The sequence below is a fragment of the Coffea eugenioides genome, chromosome 8 (assembly GCF_003713205.1).
Source record: "Coffea eugenioides isolate CCC68of chromosome 8, Ceug_1.0, whole genome shotgun sequence".
NCBI classification, from domain to species: domain Eukaryota; kingdom Viridiplantae; phylum Streptophyta; class Magnoliopsida; order Gentianales; family Rubiaceae; genus Coffea; species Coffea eugenioides.
The window spans coordinates 9,661,424-9,674,323 of NC_040042.1; the positions used below are offsets into that span (position 1 = coordinate 9,661,424).

Genomic DNA, 12,900 nt, shown 5'->3' on the forward strand with positions numbered 1-12,900 from the left:
TAAGAGCAAATACTAATATAAATTGGGTTGGGTGATTAAATAAATAGGTGAAACTATAGATGCTATACTGGAATAACAATAATAGCAAAAGACCCTATAAGTGTAAATTTTGATTTTTACTTTATCATCAATTGCATTTTTTGCTTGCTTGTTTCAATGGATTTGCTATCATTAGATAATCCTATCACAACAAAAGCTTTTAATTCAGCACTTACTTTTAAGAGTACATTTTAATTTTTACTATGATTTGATTATCCTTATCATTAGATCATTTTAATATTTAAAAATTCTCAAATTTTGACACTAATTTACTGGTCAAATTTGTGATTTATAATTTATCATGTCCAGTACAACTAGTTGCACTGTTAGAATTTAAATTCATAACCATCTAGTTATTTCAATAGTTCAAACGTTCAATCTTTGAGACTTTTGTATTATGTGATTTATGTTTATGATTATTTTATCTACAATCTCAATTCTAGTTTCTTGGTGTATTATGTTAATTATATTTATGATTACTCATCTACAAATATGATATCGATTTGAAAGTCACCATGTTACGTATAAGATTACTTATCTAATTTCTAAATTAAAATTAAAATCTACCAGGTCAATTATGTCACGATTCTGGTTTTTTGTAACACTATGTTAATTATGTTTCTAATTATTCATCTACAATTTTGATTTCAATTAAAAAATCACTATCTATGAGGACTTAGTTAGAGGGATCGCTGTTAGTATAAACTTTTTAATATCATTTTCTAAACTTTCAATTTTATCTTTAGGGAAAAACTTTTAATTTTTGCTCTAATTGCTTAATCACATTTTGCCAATATAACTACCCTAAGTATTGTAATTACCAAATTACTATAACATTATGAACCAAAATTCTTCAATAAATTATTGTGAAAAATAAAATTTTTATAAAATTAATTCCTTTTAATTATTTATGTATATAATTACTCATATACGCGAACTAACAATTAAATTTAATCCTTAAGATTGGAGTACACATAAATACATTTATGGGCTTTTAACTTACCAAAATTGACCTTCAAATTTTGTCCTTCGCCAATTTGGCTGCTCCCAGCTGATACCAATTTTTGGGTGCAAACAAGTGCCCATAAGTTGTTGAGGGGATTGCTTTTTATTTCTCGTTGAAATAGAAGAGGACCACATAATCAATCGCTTCTACCGGTGTCCAGTAGTTCATTTAATAGCTAGCTCTTGCTCGGCCCGCAACGATGTCTTGGCCAAATTTCGTTTGCTCTTCCCACCACGCACAGCTTTCCACCATAGACGGAACCCTACTAGTTAGGCTGTTATGCTCTTCTCTTGCTTGCTTGCTTCCTGCATGTGAACACGCGTTGTATTCCAATAGATGCCTAGAAATTTGTGTAGATTCTAGTAGTACTATTGGATTTCAATTGGGAAGACAGAACATGACCTCACTCACACATTAGCATTGAAATACTGGGGAAGGAAAAAAAAAAAGAGAGATAAAATCTCCAGAGAGTTTGAAAGTGGAGTCATGCTCAGCTGATTCCTCTTGCATATTATGGTAACTATTAGACAAAAAAATTAATTACAAGAGATAAGGGATATTTTGGAAGCAGAAGGTGGACTGGTAAGTGGTAACAGAGTGTGTGTATCTTGGATTTTGTTGAACAAGTTGACAGCAAGTCACATGAGGGATAGTTTGCCTTTGTCCCTATTTATATTGCTTGCCCAAAATAAATTGAGCAAAATAGGGACGTAGGCATCCTAAGGTAGGTTGCCTGTTTTGTTGAGCAAAATGTTAAATAAGTTTGAAAACCATTATTTTTAGCAACTTATTGCAATCATGTTAATCCAATGTAAAGTTTTCTATAAATGGTTGTAGATTAACTGTGAAGTTAATTAATCATGCTTCAACACACCTCAAAAATAAAGAAACTATACATCTACAAAGAAACAAGAATTAGTTCCATTAAATATTTCTCCCATGTCAGTTCTTGCTAGAAAAATTGTGTGAATTAGTTGCATACTACTTTTTATACAGACAATTGGTAAGCAAATTAATACGAAAAGATTTTAAATGCACAAGAATAGTTGTTTACTACTAGTTTCTTGTCTTACACCAAAAAAAAAAAAAAAAAAAAGTATCTTCTACTAGTATCTTTCTTTTTTTTTTTTTATCATACTGTGCGTCATCAAATGTTAACTCAAACAGTGGCAATGAAAGTATCGGTGTGATACTGAAACAAAGCTGTCTGTCTCCATGCACCATCACTAATGCTGAATCTTAATCCTGCTCCTCCTTCATTACTATTTGTTTGGATAATGAATTATTTACGAAAATTCATTTGCTTGTATATTCGACACATATAATCTATATCCACTTGGCAAATATTAATGAATTTCTTAGACCTACTCGTTTTTTATTTTCTTTTCTCTTCAACTGATGACATTTCTCATGAATCCACTTTCTTTGAAAAATAATTGAGAGAATATACTCTAAACAAAAAATGTTACACTAGTATTTTTTTTTGTAATGATCATTCTCGAGAAAAACATGATAGTGGTACCATAAGTGCACAATAGCATGTGTTAACTGCAATCAGAATATCATATAACTTGAATTCACCCAAAAAGAAACAATTGAAAATGTAAATGATGGGTCTGATATACCTGGACTTCCCAAGGCAGCCCAAGATTGTAGAAGACTTGTAGACCCATGATGTGATCTGGATGCATGGGCCTCTGTAGAGAACTTTGAGTAACATTTCTGGCCCTCAAGTCAATGCAGAAACAGCTTTCTAAACCAAAGCAACTGACCAAACAGTCCAATGCAAGCTAGTGTTGATCTAGAGCAAATTACCTGGTAGCCATCGAACTTTTAGAATAATCGAGATTTGGCCACTCAACTATTAATAGTATATTTTTATCAATTGAACTAAAAAGAAATAAATTTTAACCATTCTATTTGATTCGCTGTTAACTCTACTAGATCTAACTATTAATAGTGTGTCTCATGACCATGCAGACCTTTTAGTCTAGTAGAGTTAATAGTGAAATTAGATGGAATAATCCAAAACTTGCACTTTTAATAGTTTACTGAATAAAATATACTACTAATAGTTGAGTGACCAAATTTTAACCATTCAATAAGTTTAGTGGCTATCCGGGTAATTTGCTTATTTATTAATTGTAGTATCTTCGTTTGGACTAAGGAATTTAACAAAGGATTTCAAATTCACCAGAATTGTTCTAGTAGTTTGAATTGTTTAAGAAGTGTTTGAATTTGTATTTCACCAATTATCAAAAGCACATTTCAATGCTAAAATAATTGATGATTTATAAATTCAAATACCTTTTAAATAATCTCAACAACTAAAGGGATTTGAGAAAATTTCAAATCCTTGTCAAATCATTCAATCTAAATGCAAAACTGAAATAGTTTGATGTAATGAACTCTGTACTAATATGAAGGGAGAAACCTTTCCTCGTTGTAGTTGTTTCCATCCACTTGCGGTCAATGTTAAGTAGCAAATATCTACAATCAAGGCTAAAGATGAGATTGTATACACATTTTCTTACTAAATTGAGTTAAGGGACCCGAGAATACTCCCACAGTTGGACATTTGAATAAAAAAAATTGTACGTTTACGTTCGACGTGGATAGGGTACTAATTGATAACCATTTGCCATATGGCCCACTTGAAGCTCTGGATTCCGTGGCGCGGCTCAACAAAGCAGCCGCGCCATACTACCTATTTAAAATTTGAGAATAGGTCGATCTCCTAATGATTTACCTATATGTTTTATTAGTGTCTCCATTCTTTTGATCATGGTATTGATTATTAACAAAATTATGAAACAGAAATGTTATTTGCACTCATTTTTTGGTTGATTGCACTCTCACCATTTATTTTATCATAAAGTCTAATAAATGAGAGCCATATGATAAAAATGATAGTGGAAGTATGATTAACAAAAATTGGAGTACAAATAACATTTCTTTTATAAAATAAGCTCCAAAAAATATTTTCTCTTTTCACAGAAGTATATCTCATTTCTTTTTCAAAATTGTATGCATAACAAATTTGTCATGATCATTACAAGTCATGGGAAGCTCGTTTCAAGTCTTCATGACCTTTTATTTCTCCCCATCTGACAATTTTTAAAAATGCTCTCTTCCTTCAATTTTCCCCTCTAAAAAAATCTGAAATAAGTTAAAATGTCTTTTGTCTTTTACTTTTCAATTCAAAATCATGTTTCAATATTACGAGTAAAATCTATCAAAATTTTAACCTTGTTTCATTTCAAATTTTTCATTGTAAAGTATTTAATCAAAAATAATATCCTTATATATCCTTTACTATTCTATCTTTTGCCCCTAGTGACCTTAGGTCCTGACTCAACCACTATTTAATGCAATTGGTAATTATTTGAGAACTATAATGTTTCAAACATTTTTGGAGGGGGTGTGATGGAATCCCTCGTGAACTCTCCACAAAACAAATAAAAAGAAAAATATTCATTAACTTTTGGTAAGTAAAAGTATATAAAAAAAAATTCCTATATCATATTCGAGAAATTTCAACTTACTAATTAAATAGTTGTAAATGCTTAAAAAGAGAGAATCATAGAATGATTGAACAAAAACACATTTCCTACGCGCTTTTCTCTTCAACTTGTGAATCGGAGTACCTGACTTCAATATATTACGCGCTTTTACCTCTGCTTCCCACGTACCCATCTCCCATTCCACACAATCACAGTATCCCATATACCCAATTCACATCCTACACTATATAAATAATATAAACATATCCACAAATTATACCACTAATTGTACAAGTAAAATTACTATAATTTCCACATACCATACTACATGAATATCAATTTTATCTCCTTCTTATAGTAAGACATTAAATCAGTAACTTTTGACATAAGGATGGCAATGGGGTGCCCTGCAGGGGGTGTGGGGTGGGGGGAAATTTTTTCCCCGCCCCGCCACCCAATTAAAAAAATATATAAATAAATATATATGTAATTATATATGTAATATTTAATTTAATTAGTTATAAACTTATGATAATGATATCATTAGTTGTATGTATTATATAATATATATTACTATATGTAATATAATTGATATTATCAATTATACTAATAATTATATATGTCTACTAATAGAAATTATTAATTAGTTATAATAAATTTACTAATACATTTATACTAAATCCCTAATTACACTTAATACAATAACATTTTTCTCAAAAAAAAGCACAAACACAATAATGAATTAGTGATTATATTTGTACCAAAAGTGAAAATTTGACTACTTTAGTTATATTTATTTCATCATATTGGATTGTATTCAAATAAGTTTTGTTTAATTTTTTTTATAAATTTCAGTTATGAAATTACAATGAATAATAATTTGATGATATATTGATATTTTAGTACTTAATTATTTACTAAAATTTAACTATAATAAAATTATATAACAAATTTTTATTTACCCCCGAGAGAAGCGGGGCGGGGCGAGGGAGGGGTCCCCAGCCCCAACTCCACCCCATTGCCATCCTTATTTTGACATCGTCAAGGCTTTATATGTACTAGTTAATTTGGGCCTCGCGTGAGGCGCGAGGTTGCCCAGATATGGCAATTGGTATGTGCTCAAAAGGGTAATGATAAAAGCATGAGGCGCAAGGTATGTGCTCAAAAGCGTGAGGCGCGAGGTTGCCCAAAAAAAATTGGTATGTGCTAAAAAACGTGAGGCATGAGGTTGCCCAAAAAAAATTGAACTTTTGTTGTCGGACTGACAATAGTTGTAGAAACACCCCTTGTCAGACCACTAGATGTGCGATTTTTTTTTCGTCAATATTCTAAGTAATTAGCCCAAGATCGCAAGATAATGCCTCGAATTCTATATCACCCGTAAGACTTCCAAAAATTAGGTTGATATAACGTGTCCTAAAACTTATTTTAACATCTCCATCTTTAGCTTCATTTTATCATAATTTCATTTTAGTATCTTTATTTTGAACTTAAAATAATCTTGTGAAAAAAGCTTATAACTGTATAAGCAGAAACAAAAGGTTATCATCATCCTTCACTTTTCGTACTGGTAAGTTCACAGTTAGCTTCCAAGTTCCCACTCGTGAGCCAAATTTCTAGGATGGAATAATTTGGGTCCCCCATGTTCAAAAGTTTATTCCTAGGACCTAGACAACTATAAAGGCATGCAGTAATATTTTCGCTCTACTTTATCATGCAATTGCTTGGAAAAATTGTAATCTATAGGTCCACCACATTCAATAATTGTACTACTGCACTGCTAGGAAACTCACTACTTTCTCCTCAATAAGAGACCATCTCCATTGCCAAAAAGCCTTGCACGCACTAATTGTTTCTACATTAGTTCAAATTATCATCTTCCTCCGAATATTATTGTTTCGTAAACTTTACTTTGAGTAATCAAGTAGCTTCGCGATACACTAGGAATTTTCCCATGTACATCGGATCAGCTATTCCCAGAGGTTTCTTTCTTCTCTCTCTCAAGCAAGTGCTGAAGTTTTTTTTTTTCCCTTAAACTTAATGTTTTTTTTTTTTTAACGTAGCCTCACCATTATAAAGGGAATTTCTGCAAATCCAACAGATCAGCTTTTGCCAGAGTGTTCATTCTCTCCAAAGTAAGTGCTGACTTTCTTTTTTTTTTCATTATTATGCACATTTTTGGTTGAAATATATATCTGGCTTCCATGTGTTTTTGACGTTTATTCTTCTGCTAGTATATACTTTTATTATAGATTCTTAGTGTTCTTCTTTAGTTTCTAAAAGAAATGGTTAAAAAAAATCTAAGGCCAAATAATTTCCTTCAATCAAAGATTTTATTTTTCAAGAAAATTGTGGAAATTGTTTTTCAAGCAAAAATATATTTGTAAACTAAAATTTGAATTCTGTTATTATGAAAACACCCTAAATAATCATGAAAAGGCACTACGTTTGGAAGTATAACAAAGTCATCAAAATCCGTGGTGATTGTTCAGCTGAAATAATCATAAAACCTAAAAGGAAGCTTATATTTATTTTATATCCTTAAAATTTTATTCACTTTTATATATGGATTGTTCAATTTATTATACTTTAAGTCAAACAAGATGGATAAATAACCAAATATTTTAAAAAAATAATTATTAAATTTTTTTTTAGAAAAAGAGGTAATACTAACTTTTTTTAAAATTTAGTTTTTTATTATTTTAGTTTATGTGAACATTGGGCTAATACTATTTTTATTTTTTGTTTATATATTTATAGTTTACTATTATTGCCTTTTCTTTTTTAAAAAAATAAGATTTGATATAATCTCTATTTTCCTTCTTTAAGTTTAAAAATAAGGCATACTAGATATTTTTAGCAAATTTTGATTAAGATTCTACTATGGGACTAATTTGACTAATTTGATAAATGAAATAATATTAGTGTAAATATTTAAATAAATTAAAATAATAAAAAATTACTTTAAAATAATGAGTTTTGTAGTACCCCTGTTTTTGAAATTTTGGCAATTGTATTTATTTTTAGTATTGTGTTATTTGTCCATTTTATTTGACTTAAGGTCTAATAAATTGAATAAAACATATACAAAAGTGAACATTGATCTAATGAAATAAATTTCAAGAGTATAAACTAAATATTATCTATTTTTAACTCTTTTTAGTTGATATTTTTCTACAATTGATATGATAAAGAAGATGTAAATCTTTTAGCAATGAAAGGAAATGATTATTGGTTATAGACAAGTTCATGAATAAAAGGGTAATAATGTCATTACACTCTTTTTTTTTTTTTTTTTTGTATTTCTAACTTGACTAGTTTTCATGGGGGGTAAAATATATATTTTTGAGATTAAAGGCGTAGATGTGACTACCCCTTAGTTCAGAGTGCCAAAGTGTTATTAAACCCACTATAAACAAATATGGAACTAGAAAGCCTTGGTCTATCTTCGAACTACTGTAGCACTATTCTCAACTTGGTGAATAAGAAATTTCACCGATTCATTACTATTTACTCTTGATTTTTTAACTCGCTAAATTCCATTTTGGACTCTTTTAAGATATAGACACACTCTCACCTTAGTCATTAAAATTTAGTTTTGAATACTTTACCCCTATTAATATAAAATCCACCATTCTCTCACTACTCTATCCCTAAAATATGAAATTTATCTACTCCATTCTTTTCATTATTAATGTCATGCTTCCACTTTTTTTGTTATCCCAAAATAAGAGTCTCGTTGCAAAAGTCAAACAACTTTCAATGCTACTTTTCTTTTATACCCTTCAGTAATAATAACAAGATTTCATTAATTAATAGTAAACAATTGCTATGGCTCACCATAACGCATGCACATTTTCACAAGTCCCGTGACCTTTTGTTTTTAGTTTGTAATTTTCATATTCAAACAATGGTTAAGACTAGAAGAATATGAAAAGTGCATGTCTCGATTCTTGGGACAGAGGAAGTAGTTTTAATTCCTAAACTTTAAGCATCACTTACTTACTATTTTATTAATTTTGATATTTTCATAGGATGGATTTCATATTTTAGAAAGTGAAATATCCAAAACCAAAGTACAATGTATTTTAAATTTTAGGAGGTAAAGCTTCTAAAATTAAAGTTTAAAAATTGAGTGGAATGTATCTACGGTTTAAGCGTTCAAAGTAAAATTTACTTTAAGCATCTTGTAGTCATGTAGTAATTTCGGTCTACTTTCTTTAAGGCAACAAGTTCAATTATTGTACTACAATACGGCCAGGAAACTCAAGCAATTTCACTCTACTTTTCTTTCTTCAATAACAAATAGCACGGGCGGATTTAAGGTGGGGGCACGGGCCCCACTGCTCCCCTTAAATTCCTATAATACTTATACAATTTTGATATAATTTTAAGTGTGCCCTCAGAGTTTTCTTAGAAAGGATGAGAAAAAATTACGTACTCCCTCCGTCCCACTTTGATAGTCCTGATTCTTTTTTCACACAGTTTAAGAAAAAATAGTTAACTTTGTTGGAACAATCAATTTAGATAGCTATTTTTCTAAAATACCCTCACATTAATTAGAGTACAACTTTATGGGAACTTGAATTGATGGTAAAAAAAGAATAAACTCTCATTAAATGGAGTAGGTTTATAATAACAATAATTTACATTGAATAAGGGTATTTTAGAAAAATTAAAATACAACTACATTCTTCAATTAGAAAGTGGACTACAATTTGGGACAGACGAAAAAGGAAAACAGGACTATCAAAGTGGGACGGAGAGAGTAATTTTTTAAGTTAGTTCATAAACTAAATTCTAAAAAGATACGTGGGGCACAAATTTCATTTGAAATAAGATTAAAAAAAAATCTTTTCATTTTAACTAGCAAGTACCAATTATATCATTCACTTTCTTTGGGCCCCACTCTCCAATTTCCCTTCCCTCTTCTGTCCCCTATTTTTCCCCCAACCGAGAGCCACTGCTTTCCACAACCAAGCAGCTAGCTACTCTTTCTCTTGATCAATTCATCCAATCATATCATGCACTTCATTTGTCCCCACTTCCCAATTTCCCTTCCCTCCACTGGTCCCCCATTTTCCCTCCACAACTGAGAGCCATTCTTACTTCCACAATCAAGTTAGTTATCAAAATATAAAGACTCGCAGTGAGCAATTGTAAATAGTTTAGTTTGTTTTTTTAAATAAAATTATTATTACATTAATAATTTTGAATTTATCTTTTTATGTTTTTCATGGAATATATGCATCATTTGTACTTGTTGGTGAATTTTTTTTTTGCTTTAAAAATTAGAAAAAGAGTAGGTAAAAAATTTTAGTGTTATTTTTGCCCCCACTAAAAATTTTTTCTGGCTCCGCCACTGAAATATTGACCCCTTGCCTACTACTACTTTGTCCTTTATAAACTTATAATGGGCCGTCTTGCAAAAAGTGTTTTGTACATTGCCCGTGTTTCTTCGTTCATAATTATGTTGAATGCTATATTTCATGAAAGAAATAAGAAGGGTGAAATATTTAATTATTTAACTTGATGAAGGTATTGTTATTTGGTTATCTTTTCTGCAGATTTTAAGAGTCCTTTTGGCCATATTCTCAAATTAAATTCACCAATGGATGGTGAAATAATAATTGTTTTAGACTCTTAGACTGTAATATTTTCAATCATTTTAAAATATGAACCAACTGTCATTTCTTAAGAAAAAATTGTAGGAATAATTGCCTGAAGGGACCATATATAGAATTCTCGTATCCCTTCAGATTTTGATTAATTTTAGTCTATCTTTTACCGGATTTTTTCTGGGTTTCACAACCATTTGTTCTTTTTTTTTGGGATTAATATGCCAGGTGACTGATGGCTGTCTAATATGAGAACCTTTTTTATTTTTTTTTATCATAAGGTTTAAAACATTTCATTCTTGCATTTGATGATATCGAGCATTTTCTACATTTACTTTGTAACAAAATTTTTTTTTTGCCCTTTTCTTTTTGACATCCCTCTCCTTGCCCCTAGGAACTTAATTAAAGTCCACTTCCCTGCCATTATTCGTAATTTTCAGGTCACACTTGATGGAAGCGTTATTGGAAAGTCTGGTAAAAATTCTGAATTCTCCCATAATCCAGGAGGAGCTTAGATTGCTTTGTGGTATTGAAACAGAGATACAAAAGCTTTCAAGCTTGCTATCAACAACCAAAGCAGTGATTGAAGATGCCGAGCAGAAGCAGTTTACTGACAAGGCAATTCAACTTTGGCTGCAGAAGCTCAATCTTATTGCTTATGAAGTCGATGACATATTAGATGATTATGCAACCGAAGTCTCGAGAGAACCGAAGTGCAACAACATATGTTGCAATGTATTGGACTGTCTTCCAGCAACATCAAACATATGGTTTCGGCACAGGATTGGGACAAGGATGAAGGATATCCTTGATAAATTTAATGCAATAGCTAATGAGCGAAAAGATCTTGGTTTGAGTGATCAGAAGCGTGGGAGCTATTTCAATGCAAGCCGTGAGACTGGATCCACGGTAAATGAACCTGAAGTTCTTGGAAGGGACGAGGAAAAAGAGCAGATCGTACGCATCTTGACGAAAGAAAAAGATAGAGTCAATCAAAATGTATCAGTGCTCCCTATAGTGGGTTTGGAGGCCTTGGAAAGACAACACTTGCCCAATTAGTGTTCAATGATGAACGCATAGCCAAGCATTTTGAGCCAAAACTCTGGGTTTGGGTTTCAGAGGATTTCGATGTGAAAAGGATTATAAAAGCCTTAATTGAGTCTGTAGAAAAGACTTCTACTGGGGACTTAGCCTTGAATACTCTCCAAAGAAAGCTTCAAGAGTTGTTGAGAGGGAGAAGATACTTGATTGTACTGGATGATGTCTGGAATGAGAATCCAGAGGAATGGGAGAAACTGAAATCTGTTCTGGAATGCGGATGAAAAGGTAGTTCAATTGTCATGACAACTCGCATGGAGAGGGTTGCCACAATAATTGGCACATTACAAACATATTATCTGTCGAGTTTGTCAGAGAATCAGAGTTGGTCACTATTTAGGCAACGGGCATTTGGCCGTCAAGAGGCTGAAGAATATCCTAACCTTGTAGTTATTGGAAAAGAGATTGTGAAAAAATGTGGTGGTGTTCCGCTGGCTGCAAAGGCTCTTGGAGGCTTTCTACGATTTAAAAGGGAAGAAAATGAATGGAACTCCGTGAAATGCAGTGAAATTTGGAACTTACCTCAAGATACAACACATATCTTGCCCGCGTTGAGATTGAGCTACCTTAATCTTCCAGTAGAGTTGAGAGGTTGCTTTGCATATTGTGCAGCATTTCCCAAGGGCTATGAAATTGAAATAGAAGAGGTAATACATTTGTGGCTGGCAAATGGATTGATTTCATCTAATGAAACGATGGAAGTGGAAGATGTTGGTGTTGCCGTGCTGACTGAACTATATTATAGATCACTATTCCAAGCAGTAAAGGAAGATGAATTTGGCAATGCCCTCACTTTTAAGATGCATGACCTTGTCCATGATTTGGCTCGATCAGTAATGAAGGCTAAACACGGTGGAACAGAGTCAAATAGAACGATGATATTAGGTATGCCAGATGATCAGCTAACAGTGGCTTTTCCTATTACAATCACAGGCATTGACCAGTGCTTTTCTTTCTTGTCAAAATGTGGCTCCCTGAGGGCTCTCATGGTAAAGTCAATGGAGTCTACCCAAGAAGAGTTTACGAAGTTGTCACATGCAATAAGCAAACTGAAACATTTAAGGCATCTAGATCTTTCAAGATCTTTAATTGTTGAACTACCCAATTCAATTTGTGACTTGTGGAATTTGCAAATTTTAAACCTAAATGATTCTCTCATTCTTTTGAGTCTACCCAAGGGCATGAGATTCCTCAGAAATCTTCGGCATCTTTGTCTACAGGGGTGTTGGAGTTTGACTCACATGCCAAGTGGAATTGGGAAGCTGACTTGCCTACGGACGTTGAGTATGGTCGTCTTGGGTGGCAAAAAAGGCTTCCAACTAAGTGAGTTGCAAGACTTAAATATGCTTGGAGGAGAGCTAACAATTGGGCACCTTGAGAGGATTGAAGACAAAAAGGATGCAGAAGAAGCTTGCTTAATTAAAAAACAGAGTCTCCGCTGGTTGAATTTGTATTGGGATTCCGAAAGAACGCTTCAACGGTACAATGATGAGGAAGTGCTTGAAGCCCTCAAACCCTGCCCCAACCTTCAACTGCTGCGTGTCCTAGGCTTCAACGGTTCATCATTTCCATCTTGGATTTCAACTGTAACAAAAGTTGCTGTGAACGAAAGTGCAGCGGAGTACATAGTTGGGGC

At 32.2% G+C, this 12,900-nt stretch overlaps 1 protein-coding gene and 1 long non-coding RNA gene across 2 annotated transcripts in view; both read left to right on the forward strand.

Annotated features, from left to right (window-relative positions):
• The first annotated feature begins 6,438 nt into the window (after window positions 1-6,438).
• LOC113781684 lies at window positions 6,439-10,902 on the forward strand. The gene is made up of 3 exons (XR_003469656.1): window positions 6,439-6,530; window positions 6,612-6,683; window positions 10,607-10,902. It is a non-coding gene; the product is annotated as an uncharacterized LOC113781684 (long non-coding RNA).
• A 616-nt stretch (window positions 10,903-11,518) lies between these two features.
• Window positions 11,519-12,900, forward strand: part of LOC113780188 (putative disease resistance protein RGA4) — a 6,199-nt gene continuing 4,817 nt past the window's right edge. The window contains exon 1 of the mRNA XM_027326001.1: window positions 11,519-12,898. Coding sequence (XP_027181802.1) covers window positions 11,519-12,898 — 1,380 coding nt within the window. The remainder of the gene's footprint in view (window positions 12,899-12,900) is intronic.